Raw genomic sequence first — 24,753 nt, forward strand, 5'->3', positions numbered from 1 at the left:
ACGCAGCGTGCACAGGCCACCGCCAGCGCTGTCCTCCGAGCGCAGCGGGAACTCGCCCCGGCGGGCAGCACCGCCGCGGGACGCCCCGGAGAGCAAGCGAGCTCCCCGTCTGCCCCGCCCCCGCCCCTTCGCCCCGCCCCTTCGCCCCGCCCCCTTACGTCACGAGCCGCGCCGCCCCGTGCGTCATCACAGCGCGCGTAGCCGCGGAGCGCCGGGAGCCGGCCGGCCATGGCGGAGGTGGGCCGCGCGGCCGTGCGGGACCCGGGTGCGCTGCTCCCCGGGGGCTTCTGGGCGGCGGTGGCCGTGTGGCTGGAGAGGCCGCAGGTGGCCAACAAGCGGCTGTGTGGCGTCCGCCTGGAGGCCCGGCGGAGTGTTGCTGAGCCCCGGGCGGAGGACTGCGGCCAGCGGCCCAACGCCGGCCGGGAGCAGGAGGAGCGGGCCGCGGCCGCCCCGGGTCTGCGCCCCCCGGATGGGGCCCTGGGTCCCCGGCCGAGCTCGGGCCCCGACCTGGGCACGGCGGGGCGCGGCCCCGAGGGGGCCCGGCGCCGGCGAGGGGAGGAGCGCGGGGACGGGGGCCCCGGGCAGCCCCGCGAGCCGGGGGTCGGGGACGCCGGTTTCCCGGCCTCGGATCTGGAGTCCGCCTGGGACGCTTGCTCTCGAAGCCAAGCCGGCGGCGGCCCGGAGGTGCTGGCCTTCCTCGCCGGGCCCCCGGTGGGACCGCAGCCAGGGGCGCCCCGCCAGCTGGACCTCGTTCTCAGAACCGTCATCCCGAAGACGGGCCCGCGCTGCCCGCTTGCCGTTCCGAGGAGGGAAATGGTCGTGCGAGGTAGGAGCGATCTCACGGCCCCGGGCGTCGGGGACGGCCGCGAGGACAGAGTTTTAAGTACGAATACGTTATTGCGATAGGGAGAAGAGTCTCCGCTTGGATTTGTGCAGAGGAGACGGCGCGGCCGAAAGGCAGAGGGAGGGGGAGAGAAGTGGGGCGGGCTCGGTAGAGCGGGGGAGGCCAGAATCAACCAAACGGGGGTGTGCGGCCCTGGTGACCCCCTGCGGCTTCCTGCTCGCGCTCCTGGAAGTCGGGCTGCCCCCCACCCCCCACAGGGGCCCACCCTAGGGTTAGGGCAGGGCTGGGACTGCCCCCGCAGCCTTGAGGGGCCCGGTCATTCTAGGGATGCAGCCTGAGCTCTTAGAGACTGTCAGTGTTTGAGTCTTTGCTCAAACACCAGCCAAGTTTGCGACAGGGCCCAGAGAGCCTGGCCGGAGTTTGGTTAGGGAGAGAATCTTGTGCACAAGATGCAGTTTGATTAAAAACTGTCCTTTGAACCTCAGAGCAGTGAAAAGGCACTAACCATACTCACTATGTCAATACCTTTGTAAAGTCCTAGGGAGGTTTAGTTGTTTTTTAGTTGTTTTTTTTTGCTGGTTTTTGAGGGGCCATGTAGAAATGTGCATTTCTAGTACAGAGAATGGGGTCATCGTTGGGGGGGAGTGTCTGGAATGCCTGAGGGAGGAGGTGAAGAAGCACCAGATGTCGAATGATGGATAAGAGTTTAGCAGGTGAAGAGACTAGTGGAAGGCCCGCTCCTGGAGGACCTGGTGGAAGGCTCCCTCGGGCTCTTGAGTCCCAGAGCCAGCTGTGATGTCCAGTCCTTCTCACACCTACAGCTTCCTCTGCTGCCTCCAGCTGGAGCAAGTTGTCAGCTGTTCAGGGCCCCTGTGCCTGGCCTGAGCCCACCTGCCTAATCCAGAGCACCCCCTTTCCTGAGGCCTGTGGCCCCCTCACATCTGCAAAGTCCATTTTTGCCTTGTCACACAGCATACTCTTGGGTTGTGGGTATTAGGGCATGAACACCTTGGGGAGGCTGCTGCAGCACATGAGGCAATGTCAAGTCACTGGTAGGTGTGTTCCCTCCCATCCCCACTTCCCAGTACTGTCTGCCTCTGTGTCCCCTGCAAGACTCTTCCCAGGTGTCCCCTCTGCCGGGAGGCCCTCCCTGATCCCGTCGTCGTCCAGACTACTTTAGGAGCTCCTCCAGCTTTTGTCTGGGTTTGGTCACCTTTTACATCTCCCCTCTGCCAGACAGAGGTTGGTGAGTCAGGTTCCCCGAGGCCTTCAGATGTAGACATCTGCATTCCCAGATTGGCTTCTCTGGCGAGGAGAGACAGTGCTCCTCCCTCTATAAGGAGTGCTGGTTTTAGGACTGCTTTCTCCCCTCGGCTCCTGCTGGCTCCTGCTGAACGTGTCTGCCGCGTGCCTGGCACCCCGTGAGCTCGGTTCGCAGCAGTGGATAGGATGTAAAAGCATATCTATCTTCCTGGATGCCGTGGTAAAGAGAACGGGGAAAGCCTTGGGAGAGCAAAGTCAGGCTGAGTCTTTACTATCTTTAACATTGGGTCTGATAAAATGCTGAACTAAGTAAGCAGTTTTCATTGATTATCCCTGTCTTTGTTCCCCAGATGTCCTCAATGGAACAGTAACATTTTTACCTTTGGAAGAAGACGACAGAGGGAATTTAAAGGTTGAGACAAGCAACGTGTATCAAATCCGGCTCAGTCAGAGCAGAGAAGAATGGTAAGAGCTAAAGACTGGACTCCTCCTCCAGTGCTGTGTGGTATCAGTCGCTCATCTAGGTAGCTGCAAGAATCAGGGTCGTTGAAGAACAAAGGCGCCCTTCGGCAGCTGAGGTGTGTGAGAATGTGTTTCCTGTTTCTAGTTGATGTCTCCATGACGTGTCTTTGTTCCTGTGGGCACCCGGCCTGTGTGTGGGTGATCCCAGGCTGGCCGGAGTCTGTATTCTTTACATTCCACGCAGCTATGATGAATAGCACCTAGATGTAGCTGAATTTAAGTAATTGCAAATCTTTTTATTATATTCTTTCTTACAGCTTGGGAATGGGGAGCAGGAATAGCTTCCTTTTTTATTTCCTGTTGAGGCTCATGTGGTTTCGGATATTGTGGGTATTCAGTGGTGCTTATCATGAAAGTGGCAGATCAGTAGGCCCCTTAGTTCATGTGGCTTTTGGGCCTGTACAGCAAGTGTGAAATTTGGTTTACTTCCATTTGGTATTTTTTAAATGGAAAAGTCAGAGGAAGGGTAAAATCACTTATCACTTTGCTGCTGATGTTTTTCTGAGAGCCATATCTGGTCTGTACTTTCCAGAACAGGCTTGGGGATTGTGTCTGTGTAAGCAGGCTGGGCTTGTTGGCACATGGGTTTGTATAAAGCAGAGGAGTACAGTGGAAAGAGCCTGATTTGCCCACTAACACTGTGACCTTGGGTATGTCATCTTTGTGACCCTCAGTCTCCCCATCCCTGCAATGGGTTTAATAATTCTTGAACCTCTGAGGAGGAGCCTAGGCTTTGTAGGGACCTGTTGCAGGCATAGAAGCTTGATGGGAATACTTAGGGCCTGGGTGAATCCTCTTAGAATTGTCAAGAGACTGCCCAAGAGATCCGGCCCAAGGCTCTTTCCTTGGTGTGTTGTTGGAAACTGGGGACTGGGAGCAGGCACCTTGGGGAAAGTGTGTCTCCTGTGGTGGTCACCTGGGGGCGCTGATCATAGAACTGGTAAGTGGGCACTGAAGGCATCTGTTGGGTTCGCTGTGAGAGCTCCCAGTGTGGCACGGCCGTAGCAGTGTGCAGTACATTCCACGCGTGGTGGTCACATTCTTTGCTGATTTCCTGAGGGCTTGAACTCCGGTGCCTGCTCCTCATCTTTCCAGGTTGGTGTTTCCTGTCTTTGCCTACCAGGCAGTCGTCCCTTTGGGCACTCGGGCCAGATGCTAAGCACAAGTTTAATGGGGTTGGCCAGGCCACTGCTGTAGCGCATAGTGCTCCTGGTCGGCTCCTGTCGTCCGCGGCAGTGGTGGTGTGCGCCCACCCTACCATGTTCTTGGCACTGGGCAGAGTGGCGTGATACATAAGTATACACTCTACCACCAGGTGGTACAAAGTACAACAGGTAAGACGTGTCTCTGTTCCCACGTCTCCTTGTTAGCTAAGGCAGTGTTGTGTCAGGTACATGCAGAGTGCTGGGAAATGCCTCTGAGGAGGGGGCATCCTGGATGAGCCCAGAGTGGATGAGGAAGGAGGCTGTGGGGACTCTGGGAACACCTGGGAGAAGGGCACAAGGCCCGGGGAGAGCACAGGAAGGGCCTGACAGGGGTGCCAGCCCTGGCTGGAGAGCTTCCCAGGTGAAGGGACTGGGAAGGGGAGCAGTCCGAGTCCTTCCTGGACTCTTCCCACATCATGACCCGCCTGGGTGCGCCTCTCAGTGGAGAGTCAGTGCCTGTTACTCAGGGGGAGCTATGTGCCTCTGATGTACAGGGCAACAAAAAGCCTGACTGTCCTAGCTCTTGCCAGAGTGCATGACCCCTTACCCTGCCCCCTCACCCAGCTGCTGTGCTTCCACTTGCTCTTAGGGCCGATGATGAATGCCACCTTTTTGTAGCCTCTTTTCTCCACCTGACAGTCTGGATCCTCTCCGCTTATTGGGCCACCTGAATTGTGTCCTCAGATAGTGTGTTGTGATCTGGGCCTGTGGGGTGAGCTTTTATTTGCGTGTTCATCACACAGACTGTGAGGGCCTGCTGTGCATCTGGTGCTGAGCAGGTGACAGCGGACAGGAGCTGTGGGGGCAGGAGATACACACAGAACTGAACCTGTGAGCTGCACAGGGATTTTGTGTGTCCTTAGCTTTGAGGCCAAGTGCTCCACTTTCTGCCTGGGGAGTATTTGGTGAGCCGGTATAGTCACATTTGAGTTGCACGTGTGAAAATATATGAAAACAGAATTTAGAGAAATCCTTAGATGTTCAGAAGCTGGCTAGTCAGTGCGTGAAGCAGACAGTAAGAGCAGCTTTGTTATTTGTCCATCCTCCTAATGGGCTTCATAGGATGGGTAAGTGTGTTTTTAACAGTGTTTGTAAGAGAATTCTTTCTGCTTTTAAAAAATGTGTTTTTCTTTATTTGATGAAAGTTCTAAAGCTAGTTGTTGGGCTTCAGGTCAAATATTTTGTAATTATAGCTGTCTTAACACGTGCTCTCTTCTCTTGGTAAATGTTAAAATAAGAATTGAAACTAGCTCTGCTTATTCATATTTCTCTTATTTTTAAAGGTTTATATCTATTTTAATTTTCTGTCCAGAAAGATGGCATTCAGATGGCATTGTTTATCCCAGACCCAGCTGGCTGGGAGAAGAGCTGCTGGCCAGGCTGGCCAGGTGGTCTGTGGACAGCAAGAAGAGCGAATTTAAAAGCACCCTGTCCCTCATTTCCATCATCAAATACAGCAAGACTTACCAGATGCTCAAGGAGAAGTATAAAGACATGGTCAAGGTAACCCTGGGGAAGACATTTGTAATTCCCCTCATTTAGATGAGGTGACATTGGCCAAACTATACCAGGTGAAGTCATTTTTCCAGTAAACATCCTGGTTTCTGCAGACGCAGACACCAAGTTGACGTATAGCTACTGAGGGCCTGTGTTGTAGGTTGTATTTCAACATAGGGATACAGACAGCAAAAATGTCAACAGATGTGTTACAGAAAAGGAATTTTTTTTTTTTTTTTGCACATTGCTAATTTTTTTCCAAGCAAATAAAGGGAAATATTTAATTGAAAGTAGTTGGATATTAGTTACAAAATTGTCACATTTCCTTATATAAACTTAAGGACGCTTAAAGAAAATATATGAAAAATTAAATACAAAAGCGTGTACTTCCAGAAAGAAGATAAATTTCATATGTCCTTAACTATGTTTAGGATGTAGAGACAGTAACAGCAAACCTCTATGCTCACAACCAGAGTAAGAAATAAAGCTTTCCTAATGTGACTGAACTTCATTTGTACTCTTCCAAGTGTATAGCCCTCTTTCTAGAGGGAACTATGATTTGTCATTTCTTCGTGTATGTGTGTGTGTGTGTGTGTGTGTGTGTGTGTGTGTGTGTGTGTTTGTTTGTTTTTGGAGGGAGGGAGAGAATCTTAAGCAGGCTCTGTGCTCCGCATGGAGCCCAATGCAGGGCTTGATCCTAGGATCCTGAGATCATGACCCGAGCTGAAATCAAGAGTCAGATGCTCAATTGACTGAGATCCCAAGGTACCCATATGTGTTTTTTTGTTTGTTTGTTTTTTAAGTCACTTACCTATCATTCTGTAACAGAGCACCTCAAAGTTCATAGTCTGGAGACAGTGGCCTTTCACTCTTGCTGAAGTGTGTGGCTCCTAGCCCTGGCTGACCTAAGCTGGGGGCCCCTTCCCTTCCAGATCCTGGCCTGAGAGGCCTTCATTATCTTATTAACTATTCAGTTCCTTCAGGAAGGGACTTCATCTATTATTTCAGCCTTTGAAATTGGCCTAGTGAGACCATCTGACCTGTCTAATCCCTTGTGACTAGAAATGGGAATCTGAACGTGTCACCTTGTCATGGATTTGTCCTCTGTTGCCAGATTCCGTCGTGCATGTCAGTGATGTAGATAGTGAGCTGTCACACTTGGCAGCCCATGTTGTGCAGCTTTCAGGGTACCTGCTGTTGTCCTGTGTGGCAGCTAAGGCTTTCTCCCTTTACACATAGGGAGATGGGGACCACCTGCTGAGTGCTGCTCCTGACAGGTGACAGCCAGGCACCAACAGACCAGAGGGCTGGTGCACTGGCCTTGTGACCCTTTTGGTCTCCTCGTCCAGGTTTTCTTGTTCATTTCCCTCATCTGGATAAGTGATGGGGACAGGAGAGCTGAGCATTTTCCTATGATGGTACAGTTGTTTCATCTAAATATCTTACATGTCATTTTTGTTGCAAAATCTTGCTTTGGACAGCATTGTTTTTGATGTGTCCTATGCCATCTATAGGCATAGATGGTAAAAGTTTTGTGTGTCTTTATGCCACTTATCTATTGTATGAAAGTGATCATAAATGTCTGCCTTTGGAATGAGCTTATTTTTAAAATTTTCCCGCCTGAGAAGTCTCATGTGCTGTATGGCTACTGGGGATACTCTAAGTGTAGTGACATTAGGCAGAGTGATGGAGTTATAATTACATGCACTCTGGAACACTTTCTAGGTATGGCCTGAAGTAACTGATCCGGAAAAGTTTGTGTACGAAGATGTGGCTCTTGCTGCCTACCTGCTGGTAAGAGTATGTCCGGTCATCTAAGCTCCTCTGCAGTGGGGGAAGGTTGCTACCCTCAGCTGCTACCAGTGGGGAACAACATTTATCAAATCCATCACTTAGCATGTTTCTGGTTCTGTTGCTAGTTTGGTAACACGTATAGTAGTTGGGCTTGGTGTGAGTGAGGAATAAACCTGTGTCATGAAGCTCCAGCTTAGCTGGGGCTTCCCTGCCTCATCATAACCACGGAGGCGCTGGGTGGCTCACGCTGCTGACGGGACCCCTCCAGTCCTGGTTCCTTCCTTAGCTAGTTTGCCAGCCTCGAAATTTGGGTGTGCCTTGACTTAATAGTCTTGACTTTCTTATCTAAAAAAATGTTTAGACCAGATAATTTCTAATTTCTTTTCATCTGTGATTCTCATAGCCTTTTTAGAAATAGCATACTTTGCTTTGGTTATTAAAGTATATGTCCTTGAAGAACAGAGAGAAGCCATGAGGAAACCAGCAGTCATCTGTAGAGCTCTTGCCCAGAGAGGATCACTTTCATGTAGACTGTCAATGGGAGGAGGAAGCTTCGATGCCCCTGCAGCAGCAGGCAAGGGCAGCTCCCTCTGCTCACCTATAGGTCGGCTCTGCAGACCCAGGGCCACAGATGAAGCCTGTCCTACCTTTTCTGGAAATGTTATTTGTAACCCGTGTAGAATTTGTATCTGAATTATTCTTGGAAGGAGTGAATCAGGACTGATTTTATTTTATTTTATTTTATTTTTTTTTAACCTAGGTTTTGTGGGAAGAGGAGCGAGAGGAGCGGGGCTTGACAGCCAAGCAGTCCTTTGTTGACTTAGGATGTGGTAACGGTCTCCTGGTCCACATCCTGAGCACTGAGGGGGTAAATGTACATCTGTGGCCATTTCTAATTCCTTTTCCAGAGTGTCTTCCAGTCCAGCACAAGGGCCCTTGAGGTGGTTTTCTGATATGAGCTGGATCCAGAGTCTGCCTGGGTGTTGGACTGGTGACCAAGGAGCACAGGCAGCCCATGTGGCTGGGAGAGAGGAGATAGAACAGGGCTCTTGGGCTTGCAGGGGCTGCGCCTGTGGATGACAGACTTTACCCAGTACAGCCGTGGTTGCTGTAAGGTGCTTCTCTGGGGAATGCGGCATGTCAGGGCACGGGAAGGGGAATAAGAGGCAGTAGGTTCTGCCCTCCAGAAGCTGGATGCCCAGCTCAGAGGATACTTACACTATGATATAAGCTTATGACACTGGTTTGTGCACCATTTTCAGATCCGTGAAGTCAAGGCAGGATGTGCTGAAAATAGCCACTGCTGCTCAGGGCAGTTTAGTGTAAGCAGGAGCTCCGAGCTCCCTGGGCCGATGCTTTGGGCCCGTGTCCAGCCTTCCTGCGGAGGATGCCATCATTGTCACCTGGCTGAGCTAGCTGGAGCTTAGTAGCTTCGTGCTCCATCATGGTGACCCCGGCTGATTTCTTCCTGTAGCATTCTGCCCTGTGGGAGAGATGTCCCGTCCACAGCTATAGGAACTTGAAATGGGATCATCAGAATGTACTTTTTAATTGCTTTATTAAAAAATGAGTTTATGACAGTAATACCTGTAAATAAGTTGTCTCTGGGGCATCAGCACATCAGGTGGTGGCCTGTAGGCTGGTAGGTAAGGAGGACCGGGTACCTTGTCCACCCCTCCTCTCCTCCCAACTTGGAAATGAGCCTGGCTGCCCTGTGAGAGCCCACGGATACGGGCACAGCGTACTGGCTGAGACGCAGCCACAGCGGATGGGCCTTGTCTGTTTCAAGTTGGAGGGGCAGATGTGCTGGGGTCTGGACTGGACTCCGGGCCGTGAGACAGGCTCTGTTTCCATGTGCATCTCCTGGGCCACTGTCCTCGGACATGTTCTCATACCTTGACTCCATTTTCCCATCGTGAAGGCTCCTGGTGGGTGACCTTTGCGGACTGCAGGTTCTTACCCATGCCTTGCAGGGGCATGAATGTCTGTTTCCAGCCCTGAGATACCATGAGTGCCATCCGTGAGTGTAAAAGGTCTCTTGCACTTCACACTGGTGGCAATCTCTGCAGAGTTTAATTTGTTCTTGCTAATTTATTATACTGTACCAGCGTTAACCTTCAGTTTCTGAAATTATTTTAGCATCCAGGCAGAGGGATTGATGTACGAAGAAGAAAAATCTGGGACATGTATGGACCACAGACTTGCTTAGAGGTACTGGCCTTGTTTTTTTGTTTGATCTCAGCATGGTTGTCTCATAGTGGCAGTTCTAACGAGTGTGCCAGGTGCCTCGTGTATTCACTGGTCCTGACACAGTGCCAGGTTGGTATCCTGTCACGCCCATGGCCCCTAAGAGGGCAGGGCACACACATACAGCACACGATGACAGTGAGGTTATCCTCTTGGCTCGCCTCATGTTCCTGACTGTGTTCAGATGACAAGTTCATTACATAAATCTTTGTGTGTCAGTCTTAGTCCACTTAAAAAAAATCTGTCATAGGCCAAACTTTAGAAGTTTTTGATGATATTGTCATAATGGTTTTCAGAAAGGTTTTACTTCAAATACACTTTCAGGAAGAGTTTTGAATGCTTTAAGAGATGCATCCAAAATACAGGAGAAAAAGTAGAGATTTACATATTTACCAAATTTTTGAGTGCCTTCAACTTGCCAGGTGTTTTCAGGTGCTGGCAGTTCAACAGTAATGAAAGGCTCCTGCCTTCATGGGGGTGGGGGACACCCCCAGAAAGAGTGGATGCGGGGTGTCAGGTGTGGTACTTGCTGAGAGGGATGAACACCTGAGCAGGGCAGGGGAGGGTGAGGGGGCTGCTGGGGCACCAGGTCTTGCTATGTATGTTGAGTAGCCAGGAGGGCCTCCTAGCAAGAAGGCAGGTGCTACAGAGTCCAGGGAAGGAAGGTAAAATGCACCTGGGCTGGGGCTGGGTCTCAGGTGTGCCGATGCCCTGTGGAGCTAGACTGCACATTTGTCTCTGGAGCCTATGACTGTGGAGCCACAGTGAACCCAGGTCCCTACAGTCTTGCTCAGAAGGAGCTCACTTGTCCTGGTCCCAGTCAGAGAGGAGTGTCTCCCTAAGGGAGAAGGTGACCGGCCACCTGAGCAGCATTCCCCATCAGGTCTGGTGTCCATTGTTGCTGTGTCGGTGTCTGGTCGGGGCCTCTGAGCTGGCCAGCAGAGGGCTCCATAGGAGGGTCTCCACACTAGGTCCCTCCCACTGCCCAGCTGTGCTCCACCGCCCTGGTTACCTCAAGACCTTGGTCCTGGAGTTAAATGCAGGATGTGACTGGGACACAGATTCTCATCCCCAGTGGCCAGAGAGCTGATGAGACTTCTCACGCATTCACTCGTCACTGTGGAGGGTGCACAGAAATCAGAAGAGCGTGATGTGCCCAGAAGCTTGCAGCTGTCCACACTTGCTCTTTTGCCCCGCGCTTGGCCTGCCGCTCCTGTGAAATAATGCTCAGCTGTGCCATTTCATCTTTAAATAGAACTTTGAGACCATTTGCATATTTTCTGCCTCATTTTTTTTGAAGGTAGAGAATGACATTGTAAAAAATAAAAAAGATTAGTGGAAGGGAGTGGCAAACTCTTTGGGCTCGTTTTCTTTATCCACACGGTCAAAAGCCGAGGACAAGTTTACAGCTTCTTTCAAATCGTCATTTGATTATAAGACTGCTAAATCACAGCAGCTGTAAATTACATTTCTATTCATGCAGGCCATGTAAAGGAAAATAGGCAACTTTAAATCTAGACTGGGTGGAGATAGAGAACAATAAGGTCTGTTTTTTCCTGCTGTTAAATTCTATCCATACCAGTTGAACAGTACTGTTTTCACTGTTTTAATGTGCATAAGTAGAAGCCCAGATGCTTATTTAAGAACCGGAAAGATTAAAAAAAAAAAAAAAAAAAACGGAAAGATGGTAGAGTTCAAATTCCACTTTGTATATATCATGCCTGTGAAAGACTCAGTTTTGTTCTAAGGAAGGGCCTTGAAAGTGAGTGTTGTCAGACTGTCTTCCTGGTGTGTTTTGAGCTAGGAAAGCAGCTGTGCTCGCTTCCCTTGGGTGTTGGCTCTTCAGCTTTAAAGTTTGGAGGGTCTTGAGCGGCTGTATAGTATCTTTTCTCTGTCTTCCCAGTTCTCACTGACAGTGTTGGGGTCCGACTGCAATCGTGTGATGGTCTGCTGCTTAGCAGGAAGAGTAGGGTGTCATGTAGGAGTAGGGTCGATGTAAAGTTCTAAATTACCAAATTTTTGTAAGTTCTAAATTACCAGTTATCTGCGGCTTAATTACAGAAATTATCAGAATGGCTAACCTGCCTGTGGAGTGGGTTTTTACTTGGTGTCTGTTTACAAAAGATTGTGCAATAGCAAAGATTTCTTCTATATGTAAACTGCTCCTGCCTCAGCCTACCTCATCCCTTCACAGGTGTGCTTCATCACATAGGTTGACAGACGTGAGGTTATGTGATGCATTACATGACACACTTAACCTCAGACCCACTTGTGTTCCACTCACTTGCTCCTGAGGCCCTGTCTGGCTCCGATGTCCTGCCAGTGTGGAAACTGTTGCTCTGTCCTTCTCCTGTAGCTTCTTTGTGTGTTTGTGTAGAGAAGCATGTTTGTAAGGATCAACAAGAGATTAGCACTCAGAGCATTGTTAGTGTCTTTAGTGATGACACTAAAAGCTGCTGTATTTCACACCCTCTGGGGCAGACGCAGGCCATACATTCAGGGGCCTGCCCAGAACCCACGACGACCCGAGGGGCTGAGACGACCACCCCAGCAAGCCGGGATTCTGCAGGGCCTAGCCTCATAGCTGTGTGCTGCTTTACCGCACCAACATGTGGTCTCGTTGTGTGCTTTTCTTTTAGGAAGATGCAATCACACCAAATGATAAGACCTTGTTCCCTGACGTTGATTGGTTAATTGGTAACCATTCCGATGAATTGACACCATGGATACCTGTCATTGCAGCCAGGTGAGCAGATAGCCCAGCCGGCAGGGCGGCTGGTAGGGGGGAGCAGAATGTTTTGGTGCCTAAATCTCACTGTCCAAAACTAGCCGCTGTGGCTGTTGAACACTGGAGACATAGCTAGTTCAGATTGCTGAAATGATAATCTGCAGAGTATATTGGGTCAGGGTTAAATTCTGCCTGTTTTATATAAAACGTGGCTGAAAAAATCACAAATGTGATTCACGTTTTTCTTCTATTGAATGTGCTGATGAAAACTGATCACTTCTGCAATATATTTATATCCAGTATTGAGAGACCTGTCATATTTTGAAAGCTTTTTTCTGGCAACAGGAGGGTTGGTCTTCAAAGGAAAAATCTCTCAACATGGAGATACTTGCAGCAGTATTTATTTCTCATCCCAGGGGCTAGACATGTGGCAGCGCTTCTAGGTCAGGAGGAGATGTCACAGAGATGCAGGTTACGTTGCTGCCCCAAATATTTCGTGGCTATGGCTCTTCATCCATGGTCTTTTGAGCTGTCTTAGCTCTTGGAGAATGATGTGGGTCAGGGAGCAGGTGTTCATCCTGGCTGGGCCCGCCTCCCAGGTGCCTCACTCACAGCCGAAATCTCAGGCATTTCAGGAAGTGTGGGTTTCAGTTGACAAGAGCAACTGCAGTGGACCGAGTGTTTTATAGAAGTAATTCACTTCGTATTTCATGGGGAAGGTATGCCATGCTGCACTGTTTCTAGAAATTGAATTAGGGAGAGCTCTGACTATTTTGTCACCTAGAAGACATTGTCAGCCAGCAACACACATGTATTTTACCCAGATACATGTTAGCCGTACAGCTTTCTGCTAAATTTCCTTTTGGTTTTTGTGGATTGCTTTTGAAGGTCTTCCTACGGCTGCCGCTTCTTTGTCCTCCCCTGCTGCTTCTTTGACTTCATTGGAAAATACTCCCGGAGGCAGAGCAGGAAGACTCAGTACCGGGAGTACCTTGATTTCATCACAGAAGTGGGGCTGGCCTGCGGGTTTCACGTTGAGGAGGACTGCCTTCGCATTCCCTCCACCAAAAGGGTGCGTCCTCATGAGTTGCTGGCTCAGGGCCAGTGTCTCAGAACCACAGGTGATGCTGTGCTGTTGGAAAGTGTGTGGGATCCAGAAGGAGCCTGTGTGGATCTCGGCATTCCGGCCCCTGGTGGGGTGCAGAGGGCTCGTTCAGCCTCCACAGCCCCTGGCACTGCCTTCTCCACACCCATAGCAACTTTGCAGGACCCTCAGGGAGTCTTCATTTCCTTCCCAGAAAATACACATGGCCCTCGAGGACCTGCCCAAAGCAGGTGTCAGCCTAACTTGTGTAGCGGTGGCCTGAGGGTTGTCTGTGGCTCTGCCTGCCCTCAGTTCTGACTTCTTGGGTTCCTCAGTGATTGGCTGGAATTGAAGTTTGGTTTAGAATGATTCCTGTTTTCTCGTCACATGCTTCATTAATTCAGATTGACCTAAAATGTACCTGGCCCAGGCAGATTTTGGCCCTTACACAGTCTGTGAAAACAGCAGGAGTACCTTGTGTGACCCTGCCAGCTGGTCAGGGCAGGCTCGGTGGCATTCCCACTCACCCTCTGAGCCATGAGAAGTACTGCCATCGATTTATGATAGTTTCTGATAGCTTCCTCTTCTCAGACTCAGTGGCTGTCAGTGAGCCACTGCTCTGAACAGCAAAACAAAAAAAAACCATCGTATCCAAATTATTAACTTCATTGCTTGACAGGCAAAAAGGGTCTAAGGTGTGAGGTGAACTCTCGGCTCTGCCACCTGCTGGCAGTGAATTCTTGGGCACATTGTGAGCCATACCTGTGTCCTTGTCTGTCCAGCGAGGAAAAGATTAAAAAAAATGGCACCTTCATTGTAGGTGCTTAGTGGTGGTGAGTGGGGTCCACGTGGCCTCCAGTATGTCATTGCTGCCCGTGTGGTCACTGCTCAAGTCACTTTGAAAGCTTCCTTTAGGACTCTGCTTCAGAGCCATGATGTCATTCTCCTAAGTGCGCTCACGTTGGCAAGTCACTCTACTAAAGTTGGAATTGAATCTGGGAACTGCTAGGCTTTGGGTCATGTCAGTAGGTTCAAGGATCTCGCAGTTTGGGTTTTTTGCACTTGTCTTTCTGTTGTCTTGTTAGAGAGCATGTATCAGTCCTTAATCACTCTGAGCCTCAGCTTTCTTGTAACTCGGTGGTTTGGAGTACAAATGTAAGAGCAGATGTGCACATATAGCAGCTATCCAGTGAGGGTGATGACACCTGGCATGCTTGTTCGCACACAGAGAGGTTGAGTTACCTGCCCAGGATCATGCATGCATCAGGTGGCAGGGCTGGAGACTAGTAAGAGTGGCTCTGATATAATTGGAGTTGCTTTCTTTCCTTGTCTCTAACCTGGCTTTGTAGCTCCTCCTCTTGTAGGAAGTCCAGAGATGCTGTGCCTAGGGCAGTGTTGCTGGACTGGCCTCACTTGCCCTGGGGACTCCTGTGCGGCAGCCTTCAGCTGGATGTACAAAGAAGAAAAGAGCATGGAATGAGCATCCATGCTGTACTGAGTGCTTTGCTAGATACTCCTCCCTCCCTCGCTCTGGCAAGGTTGATAGGAGGACATCTCATTTTGAGAGCTGACAGTGTTACTGTCCGTTTCTGCACGTGAGGGCCAAATGGAGGCTCTCACATGTAGAACGTTCAGAACAGGCATGGCCATAAGCTCAGTAACTATGGACTTGTGATTTGTACATGTGTGTTAGGGCTCTGAAAGTCTGAGCCAGGAGTTTCTTTGTGGGCTTTTGCTCTTGGTTTATTTTGGATGTTTTTATTGGTTTTTAAAATAGGCTTTTCTTTTGTGATAAATGCCTAAAACTTTATTTATTTATTTATTTTAAAAGATTTTATTTATTCATGAGAGAGAGAGAGAGAGAGAGAGAGAGAGGCAGAGACACAGGCAGAGGGAGAAGCAGGCTCCATGCAGGGAGCCCAACGGGACTCGATCCCGGGTCTCCAGGATCACACCCTGGGCCGGAGGCAGATGCACAACCACTGAGCCACCCAGGCGTCCCATAAATGCCTAAAACTTTAATGTGTGCTGCAGAAGAAGATAATTAAATGGCAAATATTGAAATGCTATAGGAACCTGGTAAAATACTCTGCTTTTTTTTCACAAGCAGGTTTGTCTCATTGGGAAATCCAGAACATACTCACCTGCTAGAGAAGTTTCCATGGATAAGCAGAGAACCCGGTATATTAACAGCAGGCGGGGCCACCTTGCCAGCCCACCCGGCGAGACGCCTGCCTCTCTTCCACCCCGGGCTGCTGTGGGACATGAGGGTCACCCCAACGGGCACCAGGCCCTGGACGTTGGGGCTGCCGAGGGAGGGGCAGAGGCCCCGGCTGATGAACTCTGGCTGTCTGGATTTCAACCTAGAGAAAAAGTTGAGCGCCTGAGGAACTGTGCCACCCTCCCTCGAGATTTTATTGACCAAGTGGTCTTGCAAGTGGCACATTTGCTGTTGGACAGAGAGGAGCAGATAAGCATAGGAGATGCTTCCAGCAGCAGCTCGAAGGCCTGGAACCGAGGAGGTAGGCCCCCGACCCCAGCTGCGGCCGCCTGCATGCCTGCTGGCTTTCAGGCAGTGGCTCGGTGCTCCCTTAGGACTGACTTAAAATTGTGTGGTGGTTCTAATTATGTATATTTTAAAGCGACGTCAGTGATGAATAAGCCACTTATATGCTAATTGTTTAAAATTTTCCTTGTGGTTCCCATTAGTATGCAGGACTCCATTTCTCTTAGAGGAAGGCACTGAGGGCAGAGGGGTAGTGTTCACACATTTAATTAGCCTTTACAGAAACGTTCAGGCTGCAGGGTGTGGAGACACTTCTTTTCTTTTTTTTTTTTTGAAATTTTTAAAATTTATTTATGATAGTCACATAGAGAGAGAGAGAGAGAGAGAGGCAGAGACACAGGCAGAGGGAGAAGCAGGCTCCATGCACCGGGAGCCCGACGTGGGATTCGATCCCGGGTCTCCAGGATCGCGCCCTGGGCCAAAGGCAGGTGTTAAACCACTGTGCCACCCAGGGATCCCCGACACTTGTTTTCAATTCATAGTAGGATTGAATTATTCAAACTGGAAACAGGGTCCTGAAAGTCAGAAAGGTGCTCTGTCCCCTTGAATGTAAGAGATGTGGTCTGATCCTGTGGAATCACCAAAGCGCAAAACTCAGCCATGATAAACAGAAGAACATTATATCTGATTGTTCTCATAGAATGAGTAATGTGCTGAAATCGGTGTTCAAATCAGTGGTGTTCAAGAGAGATGGGGGCCAAAGTGTAGACTGTTCCTGCTTCGGTAAAGTGTCCAGTCTCAGGCGGCTTGCTGGGCCCCAGCTGGTTTCTTCCCCGCCTCCACTCCCGGCTGAGGTGTTGACTGGCGACACCAGAGGGCGCTGTGGAGCTGGCTGTGCTGGGCAGTGTCAGAGACTCCCCTGAGGTTTTGGGGTCATTGGGGGGTCTAGGGGAGCCCTCTCTCAGCCTGTCAAAGGCTGCTGCCTGGCTGGCCCTGTGAGTGGGGGGCCAAGGAGGAGGCGGCAAGCCTGCCCTCCCCCACCCATGATACTGTCCTGCCCTGAGCCTCCATAGCCCTCATGCACTTGCCACGCGGGAGTGCTGTGGAGCATCTCCCCTTCTCTGCGAATTACCCGATGCTGGTGGTGTCTGATGGAGGTGGGGGCTCTCCAGGGATATAGGGGCAACCCTGGCCAGAGCCCCCAACTCCAGGTGCCTGACCATCCGTGTAATTGGGCACCAACCCTGAGGCACCATGGGCTGCCCTATGGGTTGGCACCCCACTTCCTGCTGAGGTGGGGCCCAAGTGGAGAGGAAGGCAAGCTGAGGGGGATTTCCAATGGGGCCTCGAGTGCCAAGGAGCCCGCAGCAGGTGAGCAGGCGCCTCAGAGTCGTTTGAAGGCATCTGAGAATGTGGAGTTTGACCTTCAGACCACAGGAGTGACTGAGCTCAGGAGGGGCTTGCCTGTGCCTGGGACAGAACTTTCTTTCAGTGGGGTAGACCAGGTCTTCTAGGCTCAGACGTAGATGTGAGTGGCTCTGATCATTAGGTCTCAGGTGTCAGGCCTGCTCACCCATGAGAAACATCTGCAGAGCGGGGGGTGCCATCCTCCCCACATGGGTCTTGTTGCCCCGGAGCTGGCCGGAGGTGCTCTCGTGCTGTGGACATGTGCCCACAGGCTCCTGCCCTCAGGTGGTCTTCCCACCTTTTGGTTGCTGGAATTTAGTGACCCGTCTGAAACCTGCCCTTATATAATGTATGGGTGGGTCTGTCCCCAGGACCTCAGTGATCTCAGTCCAGGGGTCTTCCCTCTGCAAGGCATGGGTGAGGGAGCACAGGGCAGGAGGAGGTGGTCCCTGCCCTCATGACTGAGTCAACACACACACGACAGAGGATGAGCACCTGAGAGGTCGCAGTGCAGAGCTGTGTGTGTGAGCACCAGCGTCCAGGGACTTGTGTGGGGCCAGACTAGGAGGGGCAAGGACGGCTGTCTGGGCCGGTTTTAGCCTTTTCCTTAGATGTGCTGCTTGCTCTTGGAACGTGGTGGAGGCAGCTGAGAGGTGCATCCTGAAGGTCAGCTAGGCTTGGTAGATGGAATCCCAGCCACAGGGTGGCTGCTCCCTGGGAGTCTGGGGCTGGGCCTCTAGAGTCTGTGTCTGGGAGGCAGGGGCGTCTCAGCTGGCCTACAGAGTCGCTGGGTGGGCATAGGTGAGCCCCCAGGCATGGGGCCTGGCAGATGCAAAGTCCCTGGCATCTCAGATGGTGCTGGCTTGGCCCCTGCAGTTCCAGCTAGGTGCTATGTGGTATGGGCTCGCTCAGAGTGCAGGTAAATCTCACGGCCTGCCCTGCTGACGTGCGTGAGAGACTGGGGTTGGCTGGACGAGAACTGGTCCCTGGGCCAAGCAGTGGGCGGGCTTGTTGGACAGTCTCTAACAGCCTTTACATTGTTGTTGTTGGGGAAACCCGGGTTTCAGGAAGCCTCTCCTTGACAGAAGTGGCCAGTGAGCTGGACCCAGAGACACTGCAGAGGTTGAAGCGGGAGTGTGGAGGCCTACAGACACTGCTCAGAAACAACCATCAGGTGTTTGAAGGTAAGGGGATCGGGCCTTGAAATGTGCTCCTCTTTCAGAGCTGGGTGACACGTTCCACCTTCTCATGTCAGAATGTTCTTCCCCACAGATTCTGGAATCACTGCTCCCTGCTTTTTCTGTCAAGTGAAGTTTGCTTTATTTTTAAATTTGTTTAAAATTTATTTATTTTAGAGCGAGAACATGAGCAAGAGAGCAGGGGTGAGGGCAGAGGGAAGAGGGAGACTCTCCAGCAGGCTTCCTGCCGAGCACAGAGCCTGACTCTGGGCTCGATCCCAGGATCCTGAGATCCTAACCTGAGCTGAAACCACAAGTCACTTAACCAACTGACCACCCAGGTGTCCCTAACTGAAGTTTGCTTTCAAGGAGATTTACACTTTTAAAAAAGTGGGGGGGGAGAGGATAGAGTGCCCCCGATCCCGCTTCAGCCTTGTGAGCATCTTCTGCCAGGAGGGAACATTGCCCACACCTCTTCTCCGGTCCTTTCTAGCCCCATCAGGCCTGGTACCCCTGGGCCTGGCCTTACCCCTGTCCTGGATATGCTTATGCCTCACGTGGAAGGAAGAGCAAGTCTGAAAGCCTGCTTGCTGGGTGTTGCTGGAGGACTTTCTCGGTGGGGGTTTGTTATTTGCTTGGGCTCTTGGCTGTCTGCAGACTGGAAGCATCGTGAGCTCACATCTGGGCCCTGGGCAGTTAGAGGAGGGAGCCCCGATGCCTGTCCACTCCCCTCCCCTGCATGCGTGCACTGGGCCCTTGGGAACGCAGCTCTCATGCCCTTCCTGCACTGACGCTCGGGCTTCCAGGACTGCCAGGAGGTAGAGCGGCCCAGGAACCTGTGCTCATTCCCTTCGTCTGTCCCTGCCCTCCTGGGGCTTATGGGGAGGGAGACACAGAACCAGTGTTTACAGGGGTACCTGGAGTTAAAAGAAGTTCCTTTATTTAGAGTTTTTAAGCACACACCTGTCGTCCAGATGGTTGGTAATTTGTCATATTTGCTTCAAGATGAAGCTTTTTCCTCCTTTTCTTTGTGGAAGTGTTTTAGAGCACATCCCAGCCCACCAGCTTTTTCACCCCTAAGACTTCAGCAAATGGCTTTAAAGATGGTGGCATCTGGCATCACCGTAGTGCCATAGGCATGTTCCCACCCAAGTCATGATGTGCAGGGAGATCTGCCCTCATCCCAGGAAGGGGTTGGGACGGCCAGACTTGGGAAATGACATCTGAGCTGGGACTTGGTAAAGAGGAAGAGGAACAGCATTTGTGATGGGTCTGAGTTGGGGAGGAGTGGGATTAGGGCATGAGGAGTGAGGGGAGGGGGAGGCAGGCGGCTGGCTTGCAGTCCCCCTGTGGCTGTGAGGAGGTTTGGGTCTGTGTGATGGCAGGGGAGTGGTGGCACCCATGTGACTGACTTCCAGTCCAGCTGCAGGGTCACTGTATGCCTGTTCTCTGCTGTATCGGGGCCTCCAGGGTCAAGTGCAGGGCCCTGTCAAATCCCCCCACAGCGCAGCATCTGACTCCTTAGGACTTAATATGTGGGAACACATTTTATTCTATTTCCACTGGGAGGTGTCCGATGAAGGCCAGCTGTGGACCAGTGCCGAGCACCTCTTCTTTCTGGGAGGTAGGGGCAGGGCAAGTGTAAGGGTGCAGATGGTATTTCAGTGTGCACCATGGTGGTTCTGGCTGGTGGTGCGTAAAGATGTGCTAAGAATGTGGGGTCTAGAGGAGACCAGGCTGGCAGGGGCTGCGGACCTGCCCCTGGACCCACCCTTCACCTGCTGAGTCGGGCTCCTGTGAGGTCGTGCTGCTCGCTGGCTTGCCTCAGGAGCCACACTTGGAGCCCATTGCCTGCTGTCTGTCTGCCTTGCACCCCCCGCCCAGCCCCCCAGCTCCCCCACATGGCCCTTTGGCTTATGTTCCACTCCTGATGCTCTTTCCTGTCCTGCAAGGCTACCTGCTGGCTCCTGCCCCCATCCCAGTGCCCCAGCCCTGCTGGTAGTGTAGCCATAGTGCTAGACCACAGCCTGCACACCTTTCATAAACAGCATTCCATCTGCCTCTCTGGGTCCCCAGGGTCTGCATGTGCTGCTGTCTCTCGGCCGCCTGCATTTGGTCACATCGCTGCCTCCACGAGACCCTGAGCTCCCTGCGGGTGGGGCCAGGCTTTGTTTGGCAGCCCAGAGCCCACTGCTTTGTCGCTTAGCCTGTGTCACAGGATAAGACAGAGGAGCAGCCCAGTGAGGAGGGCGCACTTCCCAGACCCCTCCTCACAGGGAGACCATTGCATCCCAGAGTCCCCAACCCCTGAGATGCCACCTGTGAGCAAAACCCAACACAGGAGGACGGGGAGCCCACAGGCCTTGTCTAGGGATGCTGGCAGTTATCTGAGCCCCAGGACTTGGGCCCATCCCCCCACCCCTACCGTTGTGCAGTTCCTGAGGAGAGTGGTTGGACAGTGCCTCAGGGCAGGTGGCCACAGTGGCTGGAAGTGTATCTGTCCACTCCCAGCCTATAAAGCAAAGAGAGTTGGGTGCTGTCACTTCTTCCCTGACCCTGTGTGCATGTGAGACAGGAGAGCTTGGGTGTGCACAGCCCTGCATGTACATGGGAGAGCTTGAATATGCACCCTGGCAGTGCCTTTGGGCGGCCCAGTGGCCCTTGTGGAGTTAGACTTTGTTTTCATTTAAACCCGGTTTTGCTGGGTAAGTGCCTGGAATGGCCCTGAGCCCTGTGACCAGAACTGGCATCTCCAGGTTTGGGGCGGTTGCAGGAGCTGGGGCCTAGGCAGGCAGGCCCTCCACTGGGGTGTGGAGAAGCTGGGAGGTGGGCAGCCTTCCTGAATTGGCAGTTCCTGCTCCCCTTGAGCTCCAGCAGGGCTGCCTGGGATCTGCTTTCCGGTTCACAAGGCCTCGGTCAGTTCAAATACTCATTGCAGTCCAGAAGGGCTGCTCTTTTTTCCCCCAGCATGTTTTTTTGGTTGACTTCACAAAATTGTATCTTTTTTTTTTTTCCATTATAAATATGCATGTATGTGATTGCTTTTCTGTGCAGTTCACATGGGGGGGGGGGGCACATTTATTTTTGGAAACTTCTGAGTAGGCGGCTTGGGGCCTGAGCTCTGAGTAAACATTCTGCTGTAGTCATGCAAAAACTATGCTCTGAGGCTGCTCCTACCTCTGAGTGTGTTTTACACTAGAGCAGCTAGTCTCTGCTCATGTTTATAGGGTGGAGGAGGGAAAATCGATTTTGGATACCCTCAGTTCCGCCAGCACTGAGTCCCTTCCCCGGGCCAGTGCAAGGTCCTGTGCAAGCTGTGGTCAGGGGCTGGGAGGTTCCGGTGGGGGTGCCTGGCCCAGGGTCTGTACCCGCAGTGCCTTCATCGCCTGTGCCAGCCATGGGGAACATGTGGCCACAGCTGAGGGATGGGGACTTGCCCGGAGTCTCTAGATAGAGAGGCTGGACTGGCAGCCCAGGTCACATCTGACCAGAACTTGAGCACGGGGCACTGTTCTGGTGAATTATCCCTCATGATTTCCTGGAACAGTTTACAGGCTGTTCCTCAGAGTGCTTTGGTCAAGGTTTCATATGCTGTCAGAATTGGGAGGGGAACGGACCAGCAGGTTTTGTGTGCTATGTTGAGCAAGTCTGCGGGAGTGCATACTTTGGGAGGAAGCAGAAATACCACCAGATAAGTGAACTTTGGTAGAATATATTTGGTTCCTGTGATTCCATTTTAGAATCAGGAGCATATTCCCACTGGGGAGAGTCCACTGGGTGGCCTGACCCACTCGGGCTGGAGTGTGTAGAGCTGGAGTGTTGTGCCCTCAGGTCCCAGCACGGGCCTACCCAGGATGGGAGCTGCCCTGGAACCTGGAGGTGTGTGGGAGCATGTCACCGCCCCCTGCCACAGCCAATCCTGTGTCATTGGTGCCCAGGCCCCCTTTCCCTTGACCCTGTAGTTAACCGCTCCAGACATGTGGTGAGGTGCCCTCTTAACTCTTGAGACCACTGTGGAGGGCCTGCTGCCAGCCAGCCTGTCCTCTAGGAGGGGGCCCTCCTTGGAGGCTTTTGTGGGAGGCTCCCTCTCCCCTGGGTTTCTCTTGAACGTGTCCAGGCCTTTGGGCGGGGCAGGGGCAAGGGTTCCCTGCCTTTTTGGAGAGCACACTCTGGTCACCTGATGGGAGTCTCTCCTCGGGACTCTTCCGAGACACACTTCAAGGCCGTGTCATCCTGCCACAGGAACGTCCAGTGGAGCCCAGTGACATTTCCCTGACCTGAGCTATCAGACTGAGGAAGCTTGGCGTCAGCCTTGTGGGGAGCAGTGCAGGAGGCCGGCTCCGAGGAGGGTGACAGTTGTGCCAGGCCGTTAGTAGGTGCCTCCTGACCTCCCGTGATGATGAATCCCTCCATTGTGGCCCTCCGTGCATCAGGCGCCTCTCTGCAGCTCCTCTGATTGAAAGGGAAATGTTGACTAGGCGGCAGTCTCCAGAGACAAACAATCTCGTTATTGCCATGACACGAGGCCATTTGAAAGCAAATCCAAGCTTTAATTCATTGCTTTCAAGTTCTCGTCAGAAGTTAGAGAGCCAGATTTCTTCAATAAGCTTCCTTTATTTCTCCCCGAGCCGGTCTGTCTCCGGGTGGTTTTACAGCTTCCAGGGAAAACCAGGATGGATTTGGCTGCTTTGGCCACATATCCGAGGAGTTGCTGGCTTCTGGGGATCAAATGGCCGGGTGAAAGCCTGGGAGGCGTCTCAGCCCCCGTGGGGGCTACCGTCTCAGGAGGCAGCTTGGTGGAGGGCCCAGTCTGCTGCTGGGGCCCTACTCCCTAGTCCCCATGTCCTGCAGCATCCCCAGGGCTGACGGGGCTGCTGTACTCCCTGCCCACTGCTTGTGTTTGGGGGCTCTGGCTGGGGGTCGAGGGACAGTAAACCCTCCTCTTGGCCTGCCCAGAAAGGACCTGTGCTTGTTTCTCTTCGATGCAAAGGTGAGGTTCCCCAGGACAGGCGCCGCTGCAGCTTCTACAGCTGTACCCAAGTCCATGCAGGTCTTATGCCGGGGTTTCCCAGGCTTTCAGCGTTGTTTCCCACAGGCCCATCATGGTGCGGCTGCAGCCACTTGTCCACGGTCTTGTCAGCAAGACCTTTGGTTCTTCACCTCCGTCCTGGGGTCCAACGTGTGCCTCCTTACGGCCCCTGACGCTGGCCCTTCAGGGCTCCTGGCCCTGGCACACCTCCACCCTGCTCCCTGCCTGCCCTGCCGGCCTCCCTCCCACCAGGCTGAGGCTCCGACTCTGCCTCCCCCAGAGCCCACCCTTCTGGCATGAAGGGACTGAGGTGTCAGGGGTTGTCAGAGCAGTGCAGCCATGATTGAGGTCTCTGCCCTTGTCTCCGTCCTGCTGGGTGCTGCTGCCCCAGAGTCGGGGCGTCCCCAGCTCTATGAGTGGGTGGACTTGGAGAATAACGCCTGAGCCATGTCTTCTCTTTGTTCCGAACCACAGTTCTGAATGGGCGAGTTCACATTCGTGACTGGAGAGAAGAGCAGCTACAGAGGCAGCAGCACCCGGAAGCAAAGCGGAGACTGTTCTCAGAAGCTTTCAAAACCCGCATCTGCTGGTTTTTCAGTCACCACCCTGACGGTTGTGTTCTGCCTTCAGACAGCTGCCCGTTTGCCCATGGGCCTGCGGAGCTTCGGCCTCCCCGGACCCCCAAGAAGAAGAAGCAGATTCTGTGAGCTGCTCCCACCCTGTAAGCAGAGCCTGGTGTGGGGGCCCAGCGCTCAGCTCCTCTGACAACTGCAGACTCCGCTGGTTGGGGTAACTTCCTCCAGATTGCCCCCATGATGTGACTCGTTCATTATATGAACACCAGATGGGACAGAAGCTGAAATTCCTCCCACCCCCAGCCCCGTCAGGGTGTAGGGTCTGTGTTGTAAATGAAGTCACACTTGCGTTTGGGATCTTTATTCCAGAAAGAGCACAGGAGTTCTTGGTAGCATCTCATTGTGATGAAGGTGGCAAAAGTGCCTGGACCACCTGGCCCCTGTAGGGGGCCTGCCTCTGTCCTGCTTGCCTCAGTGTGTGATAGCTGACTTACCCTGCCTGCAGGAGCGCAGCTGGTGCTGCCAAATCCTGGCTGTACTGGAAACCCAGCTGCTTTGGGTGCTAATCACTAGACTGGTATTTTGTAAAAGCTGTCACACTTATGTGTGCAGGTTATTTTTAGTTCAGAGAACAAAACACCCATAATCTCTTTACCTAGGTCACTTTAGGTGACGTGGAAAAGAATCCCAAGTGATACACAACAAAGCCAGAAAATCTAAATGATACAGAAAGCACTCCCCGCCCCCCGCCCCTCCCTACTAGATCATCTCCCCAGAAGTACTGTTAGCAGTTCTTTTGATTCTGGAAAAAATATCCTATGTGTTTCTGTTTAAAATTATTTTTACAGTTTTACTAAAAGGTCCCGTCAATGTA

General features: G+C 52.2%; 1 protein-coding gene across 3 annotated transcripts; it reads left to right on the forward strand.

Annotated features, from left to right (window-relative positions):
• The first annotated feature begins 205 nt into the window (after positions 1-205).
• Positions 206-24,753, forward strand: TRMT44 (tRNA methyltransferase 44 homolog). 3 transcript variants are annotated; one of them, XM_077875523.1, is made up of 11 exons: positions 206-883; positions 2,458-2,572; positions 5,118-5,337; positions 7,057-7,125; positions 7,886-7,993; positions 9,265-9,336; positions 12,012-12,118; positions 12,989-13,172; positions 15,295-15,706; positions 18,165-18,281; positions 23,779-24,753. In XM_077875523.1, exons 1-11 carry the CDS (start codon positions 229-231, stop codon positions 24,009-24,011), a joined length of 2,292 nt encoding a protein of 763 aa, XP_077731649.1. In that variant the 5' UTR covers positions 206-228; the 3' UTR covers positions 24,012-24,753. The 3 variants fall into 3 exon arrangements, with proteins under 3 accessions (XP_077731649.1, XP_077731660.1, XP_077731668.1); XM_077875534.1 differs by having other exon boundaries at positions 18,183-18,281; XM_077875542.1 differs by having other exon boundaries at positions 206-826.

This window comes from Canis aureus, chromosome 2 (genome assembly GCF_053574225.1).
Source record: "Canis aureus isolate CA01 chromosome 2, VMU_Caureus_v.1.0, whole genome shotgun sequence".
Taxonomy (NCBI): Eukaryota; Metazoa; Chordata; class Mammalia; order Carnivora; family Canidae; genus Canis; species Canis aureus.